The sequence below is a fragment of the Paramacrobiotus metropolitanus genome, unplaced genomic scaffold, assembly GCF_019649055.1.
Source record: "Paramacrobiotus metropolitanus isolate TYO unplaced genomic scaffold, Prichtersi_v1.0 Parri_scaffold0000179, whole genome shotgun sequence".
NCBI lineage: Eukaryota > Metazoa > Tardigrada > Eutardigrada > Parachela > Macrobiotidae > Paramacrobiotus > Paramacrobiotus metropolitanus.
This window is the reverse complement of record NW_026570399.1, coordinates 119,509-137,144: the sequence shown is the minus strand read 5'-3', so window position 1 is coordinate 137,144 and position 17,636 is coordinate 119,509. Positions and strand designations below refer to the sequence as shown.

General features: G+C 41.8%; 1 protein-coding gene across 1 annotated transcript; it reads left to right on the top strand.

The window, feature by feature from the left end:
- The first annotated feature begins 860 nt into the window (after positions 1-860).
- LOC129600475 (CD109 antigen-like) lies at positions 861-9,548 on the top strand. The gene is made up of 20 exons (XM_055499006.1): positions 861-1,347; positions 1,787-2,047; positions 2,426-2,483; positions 2,562-2,684; positions 3,142-3,226; positions 3,341-3,428; positions 3,814-4,434; positions 4,519-4,710; positions 5,451-5,621; positions 5,689-5,760; positions 5,838-5,904; positions 5,988-6,063; positions 6,117-6,234; positions 6,374-6,833; positions 6,903-7,115; positions 7,224-7,269; positions 7,391-8,006; positions 8,349-8,716; positions 8,850-9,006; positions 9,072-9,548. Exons 1-20 carry the CDS (start codon positions 1,099-1,101, stop codon positions 9,297-9,299), a joined length of 4,269 nt encoding a protein of 1,422 aa, XP_055354981.1. The 5' UTR covers positions 861-1,098; the 3' UTR covers positions 9,300-9,548.
- Positions 9,549-17,636: the final 8,088 nt, after the last annotated feature.

Here is a 17,636-nt window from a genome sequence, read left to right as displayed (position 1 = left end):
GGTAATGTGTCAAAGAATGTCTGCAGAAATTTAAAAATTATCAGATAAAGTGTATGTGAATGCTACAAATTGTAAATACTGTATCTACCAGCATGACTACCGTTAGTTTCCAGGCCACATAAGCATATAAGCACGTTACGATGTAAATGGTATTATGGTATAAACATGGTTATTACGCAGTACTACGCACACAGCAGTAAATAAACATTACGAAGGAATTATTTTCATTTTCCGGAACTTTTTAAGCGCCATGCAGTTGATTTTCTGTTGAACTCTTTATAGTCCTAGCTTCTTACCTCGTTGTCAAATCTACCTTAACTATAAATTTAAATCGTGTTAAATGCGGCGAATGACGTCGTAATTCTATAAAAATTTTGTCTGGCTTCCGCTCTTAGTGGACAATGTCCCGTCGCGTGAAAACGTTAAATCATTAAATTAAAATGAATTAGCATCAAATTAAATTTTGAAGTAGGCGTATACGTTCCAGTAGTTGTACGTTCCAGAAGCTGGCGCCTCGGTATTGTCGTCATTCTCCATGTTCATCACTTACTGCGGTGCAGAACTACTATCGTACAGAACGTTATCAGAAATCTAACTTCAGCGCGATATTTTAGAAGAATTCGTGTAACGTTCTTCGTATTTATTATATTTCCTATTTTGAATTTTTTACCGTTGCACAAATATGCCGGTACAAGTGTTTAGCGTTAAGCCATGCACTGCACTTTTTACAGTCTGATTCAAAACTAAAGTTTTCATAATCAGATAATTATTCAGATTATCAGATGCAGGCGTCAGCGAGCAGTGTGAGATGGAGCTCCAGGGTCACGGCTAAAAACGAAGTTGCAATGCTGCGGCTTTCCGTCAAGCGTTTCGCACATTTCTGCTACCCACGAACAACTGCCGTCATGCCGAAGTAGAGGACCTTCGACCGGACGACAACGATCACGACGGAAACGTCGCTACTTCTGTAGATTAATCTAAATTTTCAGTAATATCCATTCTCCAGTATTTCGCGGCAAATCAGGGCTCACTATGCTCTTGTCCTGTGAAAATAAGACATACAGCTTTTAATTATTTGTTAACTCTTTAGTGCTAAAAATGGCTGGGAAATTTTCCCTCGTGATTTTGCTGGCGTTAACGGCCTTGTGTGCCGCCCGTGACGATGGCCAGACCATTGTTTATTCGCACCGGCAAATCCGCCCAAATGCCGACTATGAAATTGTTGCGCAATCCTTCCAACAGAAATTCGACGCCGACATCAGCGCCAGCATCTCCACGTCCGCGGGATCCGTTAAAGGGGGAACCGTCACGCTGCGAAAGGGAGAACAGAAAAAGTTGCGACTTAAGGTAAATTAAAAATGTGGAACGCTTTCCTGTAAAATACGTAATAAAAGCATGTAATACTTTTCGAATCCACCGCAGTTGCTAAAAAATAAATAAAATATCGTACGCTTGAAAATTATTGTTGATAAACTATTTTACCTGGGCTTTTTTCTAGCTGTTGCTGTTCCACGAGTAGAATTTTATTGTAGTACGTAAAAGTAAGCTGGAATATAATTGATGCCAAATGTTATTTAAATTGTCCAGCGAACACTGAAACGTAAACATAAAAAAATCATTAATCATTGGGAAAGTTCTTCAGTTTAGTGTCTGACATCAATTGCTAAAAGCTACAAGCCGTATTGGAACACTTAATTGTTTGCTTATGAAACATGCAGAAATTAAAGAAAATAAATAAAATAATATATGGTATAAATAAAATTGAAGAAATATTTTGTGTTTGAAGGTTTTCAGTTTGCCGGACACCGGCGACGTCAAATTAATGGTCAAGTTTGTCTACAAAGACAGCAATAACGAACTGGACGGTCGTCAAAGGATACACAGTTCGGAAACCTACCTCCAACCGATGCCTAGTGACGACATCATCCTGATTCAACTGGACAAACCTATGTACCGGGCGGCCGACACTGTCCGCTTTCGAGTGTTGGTACTGGATCAAAATCTGCGATTGTCCACCAGTTTCAAGACAATTACGGTCATTCTTAAGGTAAAATTCTGCACTGTATTTACTTTAACCCGGCAGCGACAATCGCATGATATTCGGAGCTAATTTATAGAAAAAACTAATTCTCGCATACCGGTTGACGTGTTAGCGCGCAATGTTTTTATATTTTTACTTTAATGTTGCTATATATATCGTTATCAGTTTTCGAGCGCTCTTGAAAAAAGAAGTCTGTTACGGTTTTCAGAGAAAAGCGGAAAGCTGCTCATTTAATGTTAAATAAGTATTTTTATCGAAAACAATCATACATCATGAAATTTATGAACTCATTAATTAAATATTGCTTCCTTCCGGGTTTTTTTATATACTTAATGGGGAAAGTCAACTTTTTCGCCGCTGATAATGCTGTTTTCGGCGATTTAGGGCGCCGATGGAGTTGGCGTGGAGACTAAAACCGGCATTACATACGCGAACACCAACAGTATGAATGCACTTCCGGTGCATTTGCTCATTTCAAATAGGTGATGCCGGTACATTGCGCCTCTCGGCTTTCTTGCAGGCCCTGGTTACTTCGAAGGCAGCTTCCAACCGTTGCCGTTTGAACCGGAAATCGGCAACTGGAGTGTGGAGGTTCTCGCCAAGGATCACAGAGCTTCGAAAATGCTGCGAGTGGCCGACTATCGTAAGTCTTCTGCCTGCAAATTATTTGCTCGAATCAGAAGAGATAGCAAATAATACCGAATAAATTACAATCTTTCAAACAAACAAACTGTATGCAAGTGCTAGAAATGCTTTATTTGCGTATGCCGAAGGAACCAGGATAGCAACGCGATGTTTTGCGATAATTATTAAAAAAAATAAAAGCACTAAATTTTATTCGCATATATGTGCTTATCGTGGGCGAGTTAACTTTAGTGGGTACTCTGCAGCAAGCTTTTTTATTAAAAACGTCATGACACCATTTGAGTGCGGCTCTTTAAAAGCTGGTTCCGGTGGTCCCGCAAATTTACTGCTTTGTTTTGTGGAAATGATGTGATTTATGGCGAAACGATAAGCTTTGCGGATATAAAGTACAGACCTAGAACATTTGATTTAGGCTTTTTAAAAATGTTTGGCCGGTCATACTTTTTATGAACTAGGTCTTCCCCGGTTTGGGGTATACTTCACTACCCCGGAATGGATAACCAGGGATGATTCCACGTTGCCGCTGAATGTTATCATTAGGTAATTAGCGGATCTTTTATTCTAACTAATTTATTGTCGCTTGTTGTTTTCCGCTTACTAATAAAGAAGCTAAATGTACCGAATAAGTTCAGTTTTCAAGGAAATTGTTTTCAGAGATCAAACCGGAAATCCTGTCGTGGGATCGGTTGACGTTGTCATAAAAGATCCCTCGGCTTCCGCTGATAAAGTGTTGCCAACACAGGTACACAGTTCTCTTTATCCAAATTGCGTGCATATAAGCCCTAAGCTAAGAGATTCATGCAAAGAATATTTAATGAGTTTTTAAAATCTGATTTTTTTGTAAGTTATGTGGCATGCAAATACTGAGCACTGATGTACAAGATCGTGACACTGGTGTACAAGATCGTATAGTCCTTCTGTAGTCAAACAAATTATGTAGGTACTTGTATCTCCGACTGTGTTTAAAGTTTTTGTTTCATTCTTCGACTTTTGTACACGGAAGTCGATATTTATGCAATATCTACTCAACCAATATATTATAATAAATATGTCATTTAAATTATACTCGTACTGTATATACACACCTCCGTGTAGAAATTATTTCCCTTTTTCTATTTAATTTGTAGACAGCGGAAATGACCAGTGTCAGCCCATTGCACAGCTACAAACTGAATCATCAAGCGATGCAAAGAAAATTCTGCGAGAAGGACATGGACGGCTACATCGCTTTAATCGCCACCGCAAAAGAACGCCTCACCAACAAAACTGAAACAGCCGAAAAGCGCATCCCCTATTACTGCAGCCCATTCACCATCCAACTGGGTGCTGCGTCGGACACCTTTCGAGCCGGTTTCGAAAGCACCATCACCATCCGCATCGCCAATCACGACGGCAGCCCCAATACGAACGCGCTAACGGCCGCTCTCTTCACCGCCAGCGAGGTCTACTACCCTACCCACGACCTGCATACGCCCCAAGAAAGACCTGTCCAGATACTTGATAAGAAGGTGGATCTAGAGAAAGGCATGGTGCTACTGCAGATACTTTCATCGTCGGATGCGCACGTGATGGTCGTTACGGCGACCGTGAAAGATCTAGTTAGGACCGTCAATGTTACACGGCGACCCATGACAGCCTTTAGTGGGGCTGCGCATGTCCGGATCTTTGGGAGCAAAACGTACATGGTTGGCGAAGATGTAGAGTTTATGCTGGAGTGCAGTCAAGATTGTTCGCTGATGCATTACGCGGTGAATTAAACGTCATGGTGGCGGAGCTTTACTTTGCAAAAAGTTTAAAAAATGTCAAGGAGAGCTTTTATGTACACGTTGCAGGTGGTTTCTGGAAAAGGCGTGGCATTATCAAAATCGGCCACGATGGTGGACGAGAAGAGCGACCGTCTGTCCTTCAAAGTAACTGCCGATATGTCGCCATCGGCAACCATTATCTGCTATTTCTTCGGTTTGTACGGCATCGAAATCGATAGCGCAGAAATTACAACTGACCAGCGATCACTAATTAAGGATGTGAGTATTTTTTAAGTTGCACTTGTACTACTTAAGTTTACTAGTTCTTTTAGGGTTTTTTCAAGTTTTGCCGTCAGAGCAAAACGTCTCTAAATGTGCGTTTAGAAACATTTATCGGTGCGGTACAAATACATCGAACATACATTGTATTCGATAATTCGTGTACATGCATGGGAATTTCTGCGTTGGTGCACTGATAAACAGATTTTGCCGTTTTCTTGCGACACCATCCCTTATCCAAACGATTTCTTTATTTGGGCGTGAAACCGTTTGTGCACACGGCTTCTAGTTGGAGAGATAGAGACGAAACAAGATTCCAAAATGTTAAAAGGGTGCCGTACTTAGATACCCCTTTTTCCCCCGTTCAAAACAGCACATCTTTTGCACTCCGTTCTGCTCTAGCCATATGGTGCCTATAATTATGTAGTCATTTCCATTAAACCCTAACATAATTGTGCAATCGATTCTTACGAAGGTAAACCAATCAGTTGGTTGCACAATGGCAAACAACAGTACAAAAAAGCGTTTTGAAGTGTGCAAAAGCGATAGTCCCCGCGTCTTCACACGATTTAGCACCATGTACCGGCACATTATCCAATACAACCGTAATTTTGAGTACCTCTGTATTTTGAATATAGAGAACTACAAATGCATTAATATGCCAATAATTCATAATATTTCTTCGTTATCGCATTGTCGGTGGTTTTTATTCGTCTTCTTTTAAATATTAAAATATTCAGGTCAGTTTAACTGTCGGTCCACAAGATACTCGCCGGGATTACGTTGTCCCTGGTCTAGGAAATAAAGCCCAGATCACAGTGACAGCTGACCCTAACTCTTTGGTGGGCTTATTGGCCGTTGACAAGAATCTCTTACAACTGGCCTCCGGACATGATCTCTCCCCGGAAGAGGTAAACGGGCCTCCAGGGTCTTTTGGGAGGTTGCTATGGCATAAAGCACAATTCGCCATTATTACAGATTCTGCAGAAGCTGTTGCGGACGGCTGCGCAGACACCCAAGCGGACGTTAGATAACAAAAACTGGATTCAGGTAAGTCCATCATATAATATAATTATCTTAAGCAGTATTGGTAATGTAAGGTATACTTATGAAAATTCTTTTCACAGGTCGGAAATCTGATGGTTTCGGTCTTTGATACGTTTTCGGCTTCCACGTTTGGGGCAGCATCAAAAGGTGCTCCTTTACTATTACAGAGTGTCATTATTGCTCGAGATGTCGGTTCATAGATTCATCACAGACGTGGTTTGGTAATTTAGGCCAGCAGTCTGCCAGTTCAGATCTGGTGCGCAAAGACTTCCGTGATAGCTTCATGTTCGTCACCAAACAAACTGAGTAAGACTGCTATTTAATTTACTCAATACCGCTGCTACAGAATACCGTTGTAGTGGAAACGGAAAATTATCTCATTTGGAGATAGTACCGGATTCCATTACCACATGGGTGATCACGGCATTTGCCGTCAGTGCCGAGCATCCGATCGGCTTGACGAAGAAACCAAGCGAGGTAAATACATGTATACCCTAACAAGTTAAAATCACAAATATAAGGATAATTTTTATTCAAAATTTTTAAGAAAATGTCTTCAAATAAACATGTTACACTGAGGAAAACCTTGCATAATTGCAACGCTTTGGCTTTACAGTTGCGAGTTTATCAAGAGCTCTATATTCACATGGACACCCCGCATACGATGGTCGAAAGCGAAACAACTTTAGTCAACATCACGCTTTTCAATTTCCGCCCAAAATCCCGTTCGACCACCCTGGGGTTTCGCTATTCGGTCACGGCCAATCGGGGCCAAGCCAGGAATGCCGACTTGAAAGTGAAGCAGCAAAACGCTTTTCAGCATTTCCCGATTCCGTTGGGACCCTTTTCAAAGGGCGTGGTCATTGTCACCGCTGAAGTTTTCGAGCGTGGTGGTGTCATTGTCGACAAGATGCAGAAGAGAATTCAAATCATCCAGCCGGGCTCGCCTGTTACCCAGACGTCGGATGCAGTGACTTTATCGTCAGTCACGCCCACTGTAAATATCCCCGTGGATAAAAGCATCATCCCGGCCAATGTGGTGCCTGGATCGCTCGGGGTTACTTTGACTGTCTTTGGTACGTACAAAAATTTACTGAGTTTTTTACTTTGCAAAAGAGGACTGTCGAACGATAATATTGTTGCAGGCGATATGTGGGCACCCGCTACGAAGCAGCTGTTCATACCCGACATAAGTCGAGAATTCGAGGGACTCATACGACTTCCAACCGGATGCGGGGAACAGGCAATGTCTGTTCTCATGCCGAACGTGTTTCTCGCCAGATATTTAAGAAGACTTGGAGGAAACGCCCTCACTGTCAACCAGCGCGAGAAGAAACTGCAGGACAATATACTTAAAGGTCATTATGTAAAACATTAACTGGAAGGAAGTTTTAAGAGTTTTGCATCACATAACTATGGACTTTCGCTAACCTTGCAACACGACACACAAGTGACTACCATTGCAGGATTTAAGAAAATCTCCAGTTACCGCCTGAAAGACGGGTCGTACAAGTAAGGGAAACCCAGGAAAGAAAATTAATATTTAATATTTTGCATAACTGGTTTGCGCGCTCGGAAACCTGTACATATAACGATAATCTCTCACTTTTAAAGAAATGCATTTGAACTGCAGTACCTTTGGCCGAGCCAGCCAGAACGGATCGACATGGCTTACAGCCTACATTGTGCGCGGTATGGCGCTGGCCAGCGAATTCGTTTCCGTGGACCGTAACCAGATTAATAAGGCGCTAGCATTTCTGGATTCCAAAAACAGTTTAGACGGATCGTTCCGCGAAGACGGCTTCATTATTGATCGGCATCTGGCCGGCGCTGCGGCCGATGGTGATGTTTTGACCGCTTTCGTTTTGTTGGCGTATGTGGAAAACGGGCGCACTACCGATATCACGAATAAAGCACGACAGTATTTGGAAAGCATGCTGGATAAGACGACGGATACATTTGCTCTTGGCTTAACATGCTACGTGCTCAGTCGAATGGGCAGCGCGAAGACCGGCGAGTGTAGTCGCAAGTTGAACAGTCTGGCGATAGAACCGTCACCAGGAAAGCGTTGCTGGATGGATAAGAAAAACCTGAAAGGTCCCGGTCGGCAGTTCACGGCGAAGGACGTGGAAACCACGTCGTATGCGTTGTTAGCGCTGTGTAACAGCAGTTATAGTGAAGACTTAACGCCGGTTGTAGAGTGGCTGCTGTCCCAACGAAACGGTCAAGGAGGCTTTAAATCAACACAGGTGAGGGTACCCTGATATTACCAGAGGCTCAATAAAATTGTTTTCTTATAACTCTACAACTCAAGGCACCGTTGCGTTTCCGCCACACATTATGGTAAAATCGCAACCAGGTAATTTAGTTTGCATTCGTTCAAAACGTAAGTAAGCATTCAAAATGACCTGAAAACCCGTTTCGGAGGAACACTAAAACGGTTTCATGGTGCGAACAAAGCAGCTGTAGGCTTTGTTAATAAAAATTTAGTTTTTGGTTTATTAGCCTGACTATACAACAATTTGAGCGTATCTGGAACTTTGATTAGCATCACAATAATAATTATACGTAATCGTATAATGCTTTGACAGGATACCATTGTGGCGCTTAATGCGCTGAGCGAGCTGAAAACCAGTTTCCAGTCGCAGCGGCTGGATGTGGAAGTCGTCGGTGTCAAAGAAGGCAAGTTTTCCCTTACCTCGGACAGTCTGGCGCCCAAGAGCGTTGAACTTCCCTCGACGATGGACAATGTGGTAATCAAAACTTCCGGTCAAGGCACAGCGCGGTGCCAGTTGGAATACCGATACCAAGAAAAGATGATATCACCACCTCCGCCGCTCCCTGTTAATACAGTATCTCTAACGCCCAACCAGCCTCCAGTCTCTAATATTGGTTTAAACTTTACGCTCAGCTCGCACGATTTTGATAATAAGCGACTGCAAATCCAAATCTGCCCATCGTAAGTGCCACAAATTCAGTTTTGCTGCCATGATTTCATGATTTAAAAGTGTAAACACGGCCGGAAAAATGGTCGATAGTTTTGCATTGGCCAACAACCATTTTACTTCCATCAGCGGTCATCCTTGTTCCAGGTACTCGGGAAACATTCCCAGTGGAATGATTATGGTCGAAATCGTCGCATTAACCGGATACGAGTTCGATCAAGAAGATGCCGCATCTTTGAAAAATCAAACGGATGTGGATAATGTCGTCTGTCAAAACGACAAGTCCGAACTGTATATTCGTCAGGTATGCGGCAACAATCTTCGTGCAGACAAGCTCGTTTATAACTCATGCAAGACGCTGCTTTGCAGATTGGCTCGGAAGCTTCTGTATGCGTGACCCTTTATCTTTTCCAGCACAGCCTTACAGAAAATCCAGCGCCACGGCCGATTAAAGCATACCGAATGTACGAGCCCACTGTGGTGAAGGCAATGCTCGAGTACTCCCTCACAGACATCGAAGATGATATCATCGATTATGGGGAGGGAAGTACACTCTCTCTTCCTTCTTTCTCTAGAAAGAAGGAAGCGAGAGTGTAAAAATTCGGCTACTGTTGGAAATCGGAACGCAAATACCGTCAAAGCCCGTAACTCTAATGCCAATCCAAATATAGCAGAATATTCATAATCAGTTGTTCAGCTGGTTGTCATTAAACTTCAAAACTGGCCACATGTACAGCTAACAAACCGGTTTCTACTGCTGTCTGTTATTCGCTCAATGATTGGTAATTAGCGACAGTAATTAACAAAGGCTAAGCAGTTAAAGTTAATTTCGGGCTGGTAAACAAATTGTTCACCTGCAAAACTTTTTTGTGTCGGGCACTGTCGTGTACACTACCGGTACATATGGCATAGGGTTACTAGCGTACTATCGTCGAACACTACCTAGAACTGCCACGTCCGGGCATATAAAATGTTTTTAGTATTGCTGATGATGGCGAAATGTATCGTCTGGCGCGTTACAGTCACAATCCTTCGTATTTCTATAGCAGACAATCCCCCAAATGATAGCAACTATCGCATTCGTAACAGGCAGCGGTTAAACGTTCACTTGATTTGTTCAAGGACAAGTTGGTACGGCTTCGGCCGGTAACGTAGCCATGGGTGCTGTAACAACGTAATTCTCGTCGACGCAAAACGCCGACATCCCGTGAGGGTCCACCTGCATCTTGGCATATTTCCCGTCATTAGTGCAGCTTAGTCCAAAGCTATCCAACGCTGGAAATAACAATTTCAGGTTATTTATAATACTATAGTGACGGTGAAAAATTCAGTCGCACAAGTTCTAATTTCTACGCGAATCAGACTTTTCCCATCGTACGATTCGTAGTTCGTACCCAATGGTAGAAAAAGTTCTTCGCGTGCCTGCTTGCACGTGCACTTCGGCTTAGCATTGCTTTTTAAGCTAGATTTTTGTGCCGGCGGGTCACAAGTGTTACGGCGTCCAGGTTCTGGAAAATCAAAGAAGGTCCAGATAAATCATTAACATAAATTAAATAAAATTAATTTAATATCTATTGTATACCTCCTTATACATTTGTTACTAATATATCATTCACAGTATATCATTCATCATCGTTGATTATCACTACAACTGTAGTTATCTGTTACATATTTTGCAATTTTATTTGAGCTTACGAAGTTTTGTGCCAGAATTTGCCGTCAATCCTGAAAAATGACACAGAAATTCATCGAACTGCGGCATGCATCATTAGATATTCTGTACCGGTTTTCATGTCACCAGTCCAGGTACCACTGTAGGCAGGTATGCCGGCGCATACCAATTTACCACTCTGATACGAGCAGTACTCGAAGTTGTAGCATTCCAGAACGTTCTTCTTGGCCTGATCTTCAGATTAAGCGCACGTGGCGAAATAAGGGGTGTCTTGGCGGATCACCTTAGATCCGTTGTTGGCATCCTTCAAACCGACTGTACCTTTTTCTGAAACAGAAAATTTAGTTCTAATGTTTTTGAAATCAGCTGCGCGGCAAAGTTTGAAAATTCTGTTAAAATGATGCCGAATAAAATGATGATAAAGAAGCGTCCGGCTTAAATAAATAAGGGGTTTAAATAAATATGAATTTGTCAGAATGTGCAATTGAAATTTCTTTTATAGAAACGTTCAACATCATTTTTACTGCAGTACATTTTGTTATACTTTTTTATAGCTTGCATGCTCTGCATTGAATTTTCTCAGCTGTTACGATATAATGTTATAAAAGCGGTTGTAAAAATTATTTTCTTATGAACCAGTGCAGTGAAGATTACATGGCGGCATTTTTTTATCTTTACCGGCTGCCATCTGTATGCCAAAATCGGGAAAGCACAACACATGCTTACCTTGCTGGTATTGAACCAGCATAACACGATTATCGCCTTCCCACTGCCAGTCAACATGGTATTTGGACGTGTTAGCAGTGAAGTCCTCCGGAATGGTGCTTTTGACACGCACCTGTGCTGATCCAGCCGGGCATTTGGTGATAGTCTGGCAGACGGCGAAGAGCCCTCCGGATTCGGGCTGCAGATGCCGGTACTGGTATTTCAGCGTGTGCGCCCGGTCAGCGTTACGCCGGTATTTGCCACATTGGGAAGTTCGAAAGCATCCTTGATGATCGTAAGGCCACCGTAATTCAACGGTGTAACGCAGAGCAGAACAAAAGCAAAGTACCGGATATCGAACATTATGGTGGTGTGCAGTGGTACGAACAGTCGGTAAACGTTCGCTGTTCAGAAAAAGGCCGGCTTAATTTAGAATATTACAAAAACATATACAGATATATTCCTCGGAAAGCAGCTAATTGTGGTATAACTGTGCCTTTAGGAAAATAAAAAATGGTCAGGTGTCGAGAATGCATTCTTCTGGTGCCAGGGACCAGTTTTGGTACGTTATGGACGCTTTTTTAGGCTGAAGCATTTGACAGCTGGTTAATTTTTCTTCTGCCAGCCGGAATTGTGTAATTTGACATTGACAAAGTGTAAGGTGCACCGCAAACCGCGGAATAATAAAGAAATGTAATGCACCGGTTATAATTTGAGAGCCCACGTTCCTCCCCCTTATATCTGGATCCGACTCTTACATTTCACCTGGCTCTGAAAAATGGTCGACCATTTTTCATACCCGCAACTACCACGATGCAGCACCACCGATCTGGACCTTACCGAATTTATTGGTGAAATAGACTGGAATCAACGGCAGCAAAAAGCGTCGGGTGCAACATTCTTGCGCCGGAAATGATAGTGCAAGTAAAGAGACAAACCGTGCCCGCAAAACTTTTATAACACACGTAATATATGTAGCTGGATAGTAAATAAATCTTTCAGCAAACAGCATTTCTTTGTGTGAAGTACATTGTAATTATTGCAGTTTTCTGTACCTTCTGTACGTACTTACCAGTACCTGTATATACATATTCAACTTATAAGCATCGTATAATATATTTTGTTTGTTTTTGTACGCTCATACACGTTCTCAGAAAAATAATTGTAGGGTTGAGTGGAACCACTACACCAACGACAGACTTTCCTACCAATGTACTGGGAATCGTTATTTCGCGCAATATGGAATATAAACGCCTTTTACATATGCTATAAGTGGAAATAAAGCTCAAATGTGAAGTTCTCCTACTTCACTAGTTTTGTAAATACGGTGTAGGGTACCATGCATGATACCTTTATTATTACTTGAATTGCTTCGTCCAGAAACATAAGGGTTTGATTATTGTCAAGGGTGATATGATTTGTTTTCTTCCGGCGTCTTCTTCTCGTATTCACAATCCATCATGCTTCTACGAATCTACAGTAGACATCCACCCAAAGTGGTAGCCATTATGGCATTTATAAAAGGCAGCAGCTTAACGTTTCCGCGATATGTTTAAGCACAAGTTGGCACCGCTTCCGCCGGTAGTGAAGCCGGCGTAGATGATGTCATAACGTAATTCTCATCGACGCAAAACGCGCTCGAACCGTGAGAATCCAACTGCAGTTTGTTATATTTGCCCTCTTTAGTGCAGCTTGGTCCGAAGCTATCCAGTCCTGAAAAGGAATTTACCGGTTATTTCCAACAAAGTGTTGAAGACATACAATGCTTTCTGCACAAGTTTAATTTAAAAGGGAACTAGAAATTTCCAATCCTACCCAGCGGTACGAACGCTTCGTCGCGTGCCTGCTTGCACGTGCACTTCGGCTTGGCGTTGCTTTTTGCGCTAGATTTTGGTGCCGGTGGATCGCAAGTATTGCGTCGGTTAGGTTCTGCAAAACCGGAAATAGGTTAATATTTGAAAATTGATTTTTCAATTGATTTGAAAATTGTTTTGTGTCAATTTGTGCTTACGGAATACTGTGTCAAATTTTCCCGTCAATCCTATAAAAAAAAACACCATAAATAATAAAGTGGAATAAGAATTAGTGTGAATCATAACTGCGGTATATATGGTAAAATAGGTGCTCTGTACCGCTTTTCATGTCGCCGGTCCATGTACCGCCGTAGGCTGGGATACCGGCGCATACCAGTTTTCCACTCTGATACGAACAGTACTCGAAATTGTAGCATTCCAGAATGTTCTTCTTGGCTTGGTCTTCGAAGTAAGCGCACGTGGCGAAATAAGGTGTGTCTTGGCGGATCACTTTAGATCCGTTGTTGGCATCCTTCAAACCGACTGTACCCTTATCTGAATAAAATCGTTTATTTTATTACGTAATTATTAAAGCACATAATATTATGCTAAATTCGTAGATTCATACCGAATTAGATATTTATTACCTAATTTTATAACTTTACATTTTACTATAATAGCGGTTTGTCCTTGAATTAATTTTCTCAGCAGATATCATGCTTAATTATGCAGCAATAAAAAACTGCTGTTCTAGTGCGCAATGAAGGAAAAATTGTGCCGGATATTTTTCCGAAATTATATAAATGCCAAAATCGCGAAAGTTTAACCTAGGCTTACCTGGCTGGTAGTCAACCAACATAACGCGATTGTCGCCTTCGCACTGCCAGTCAAAATGGTATTTTGCCGCCTTCTTACTGAACTCCTCCGGAATTGTGCTTTTGACACGCACTTGCGCTGATCCAGCCGGGCATTTCGTGATGGTCTGGCATACGGCGGAGAGCCCTCCGAAATCGGGCTGCAGATGCCGGCATTGGTATTTCAGGGTGCGACCGGTCAGTGTGACGCCGGTGTTGGCCACATTGGGAAGTTCGAAAGCATTCTTGATGATCGTAAGGCCTCCGTAACTCAACGGTGCAGCGCAAAGCAACAGAAAAGCCAGGTGCCGGATGTCGAACATTATGGCGGTATGGTGGTACAGTCGGTAGATGATCGCGTTTCTCAACAAGGCTTTATGGATAATGTTACATTAATTATATATACTCAGAACGTGCACAGGTAATATCTTCCTCGGAAAATTCTTAATTGCGATTTAATTGTGCCTTTAGGGAAATGAAGAGTGGCCGAGGTATCGAGAATATTTTGTTCTTGTGCCAGGAATCAATTTCTTGTACATTGTGATTGCTTTTTAGGTGAGACACTGACAGCTCGTCACAAATTTTCTTCCAACAACCGCAATTTGTGGGATAATTTTGACATTGATCAAGTGTGGGGTGTACCGCAAACCGCGGAAAATTACAGAGCAGGCTAATGCACTGGTTATATAAGTATGTAACTACCAGATTTAGTTTGGGTTCTTTCTTGCCGGTGGCGCAACTTTGTAAAACGTTTTCTAGCGAGCTTGATCGGTTACTTGCAATCCAGTTACGGCTTTGTGCATACAACTTACTTGCAGGTCCACTGAGGATGGTTTAACTTAAGACCAGCATACTAATATATGAGCAATTAGGCCGTAATAATAACTAGCAGTTTCTTTGTAAACGTTACCGAAGTGCGTAATAATTTTTATTATATTTTGCTTTGTTACGGAAGCGCGCAGCTGGGCGTACGCTTCTTATATCACAGGAGCGGTAGCAGTAAATTTGAGGTTGAAGTACAGAGCATATAACTAATTAAGTACAGAAACAATTTACAGAATAAATTAATTCTATACGTTTGAAATTTTTTACTTAAGTACTTAAGAAATGTCTGCATGGATTGTATTAAGCTTGAATCAGTTGATTGACATAGCCTGTGCGCTTCATGTTTAAAATAATAAGAAGTGAATTATCAATATTAAAAGAGCTCTTATACTGTACATACTATTATTGTACAGTACAGACCGGCCCTTCTGTTAAGACTGGTATGTAAAACGTAGCTATAGTATACAGTACCAAATTACATGGCTCATAACTGTAAACTAGGGAAGCTTCTTGCTTAAAAATTCTTTTAAACTTGGGCTTGGTTCTGAACTATTATAATTATTACATATAGTAGTTGAGAACCAGGCCCAAGTTTTCTGTATTTAAGAGTCAAAGAAAGCCGTTCGTCGCACAACCAGAGTCGACAGCGGGATCGGAAGGCAACACAGCACACTTCGTCTGAGTTAGCCGAAGCTTGTGATACATATTCTCATAAACGGTATTCGCGCAATCCCACATTGAATTTAAGATTGTTTGTTTTTAATTGATATCGTGCGCACGTACATATGGTACAGAATAAGATAGTACGCAGTACGCACATGTTATAGCTGGCAAGACACCTTGACACTATAGAGAATTATACTTTCGTTTCGTTATGATATAAAACATTCTTCATAAAATTAAATTTTCTCGTCCAGTTCGCAGCACTTGGACATCGCTCAGGCATAACCGGTCCTCCCATTGGAGCTTGACGTTCAAAATTCACCTCTATCGTGTCAGTACAGACTCTTGCGCTGCTCGTTTAACCTTGAGGATGTCAATACTGACCGGGGAGTAATAAGAAACGGACCAATGGCTTCCGTACCTAATCAAACAACAAAAAATCTTATGTACAAAAGCATTTCTCCAAACAGATGCATACTGATCCACAGACGCTCGTGGAATATGTTGATCCGGATAGAGATGTCACTATGCGATCTCAGTGGGACAGTGGCTACCAAGAATTTAGGAGATTAACAATGAGCAGAAGCGGCGGCGAATGTTCTGCGAGTGATCCAAAACGTCTCCGACTGCTGAAAATAGAACATCAATAATTATACAGGTCCTTATATACGAATGCAGCTTTTGAACCGAAACTGGCACATTTAACATTGTTCAATTGCTACAACAACCACACATAAGTTGACATAACCTCTCCGTGGCACAGATACTAGTACTGATACATGTAAAACCATGTGAATAGACAAGTGTTAATTACATTAACCCTTAACGGCATGACATCGTAAAGGCCATTACGAGTTAATTATAATTTACTGCATGGCAGGCCATAGCGTTAAACCTTCCACATAAGTAACACATCATATAGGGTGTATATGCTACAAAAGCACACACAAATATTTACGCAAGACGACTTCATTAAATTGAATTTGCAAATGTATGTTTACTCGACGCAGATTTATGTACATTTTACCTGTAAAGTTTTTGATAATTTTTTGGTTGATTACACATTCTAATTTTGCAATTAAGACAGCGAAACATTATTTGGAATAACAAAACGGAAAAATTGCCCATGTCCATTAAACTGTTTCTGTAAACCACTCACTGGAATAGTCATGATTCTGTTTGCGTGGAATTACTTGTTTATGGGAGTCTTGATCGTCTTCTGGATTGCGATAATTGACAAGCAATCTTTGGCCGTGACACCGTCAATCATGCAGCTACAACCAATGTTTTTTGACGGGATTCCATATTTCGGCGTTCCCAGTGGAAGACCAAACGCATTCGCTCCGTATCCGCTTTACAATGTGTCGGACAACTACCTGACGCCAACGAACATGACACTGAACGTTCCTGGCTATTCCCCATTCCTGATTTCTAACCCTTATGGATATTATATGCCGCCGGTATAGTTAATTATTAAACCTATCTGCAATAAGAGTACAAGAACGATCGTAAGCTACCCAGCAGTATCTGCCCTGTCTTGTGTAATAACAACGTGATCGTACTCACAAAAGTCACAAGTCACAACATGAACAGTTAACTGCGCACAGCGCTTTGGCACAATTAGGAAAATCTAAAAATTATGTAGAGTAATACTTAAGTTATTTTACAGGACAAGGTGAACCAGAAATCCCTCTAATAACCCGAGAAATTCTAATTTTTAATGCGAGATTAAGCTGACTAGCAATCCCGATGATCATTTTGCAGGTTGTTGTAGTTTACAACGAGAATGCCACGCAGCCTACTACAACTCGATCAACTACTGCCGCACCGAAAATTGCTACCACAAAAACACCGGCACCGGTTTTTGTTCCTCCGGGATTGGGTAGCCGATTTTTCGCGAAATCACTGTGGAAGAAGCCGACAAGCTTGTAGATCGCATTAACTGTATTAAACGTTCCATGCAAAAAAACGGATATCTAACAGCAGTTGAAAATAAAAGTGGATCTATTAATTAAAGTGATAATTCTCCAGCGTTAGCAAGCTCAATGAGAGTCAACTACTTCTGCGAAGCTAAATTCAGCAGGAATGTAGACAAGAGCAAAATGGCTTTAAGAAATGCCGCAAACGAAACCGCCAGCGCGCGGCCAAGCGCACCACGGCTGCCACACCCGAGATGCGAAAAAAGTGCAGTGGTTTATCGTAATACATAGGCATCTTTTGTACTCTGCATGCTTTCAGTTTGTAAAGTGTACTACGCTGAGTGCGCTCAGTCGGTACAGAAGATTTTCGGTCGTGTTTCGTGGGTTTAAGAATGCTTCCCCAGTCACTTCCCGTAGCATCCAAACGCCATTCGGCGTAGTTGTCTGCAAACGTGACGCAGCTGCTAGTCGAACTTACTAAATGTGGCGAATCTAGAGATGTA

Bases quoted from the DNA above. Each gene is read 5' to 3' on its own strand.
- LOC129600475 (XM_055499006.1), top strand. From the start codon at position 1,099: ATGGCTGGGAAATTTTCCCTCGTGATTTTGCTGGCGTTAACGGCCTTG. The intron at 6,235-6,373 runs GTAAATACATGT...TTGGCTTTACAG, and splicing joins TGACGAAGAAACCAAGCGAG to TTGCGAGTTTATCAAGAGCT. The intron at 7,116-7,223 runs GTCATTATGTAA...CTACCATTGCAG, and splicing joins GCAGGACAATATACTTAAAG to GATTTAAGAAAATCTCCAGT.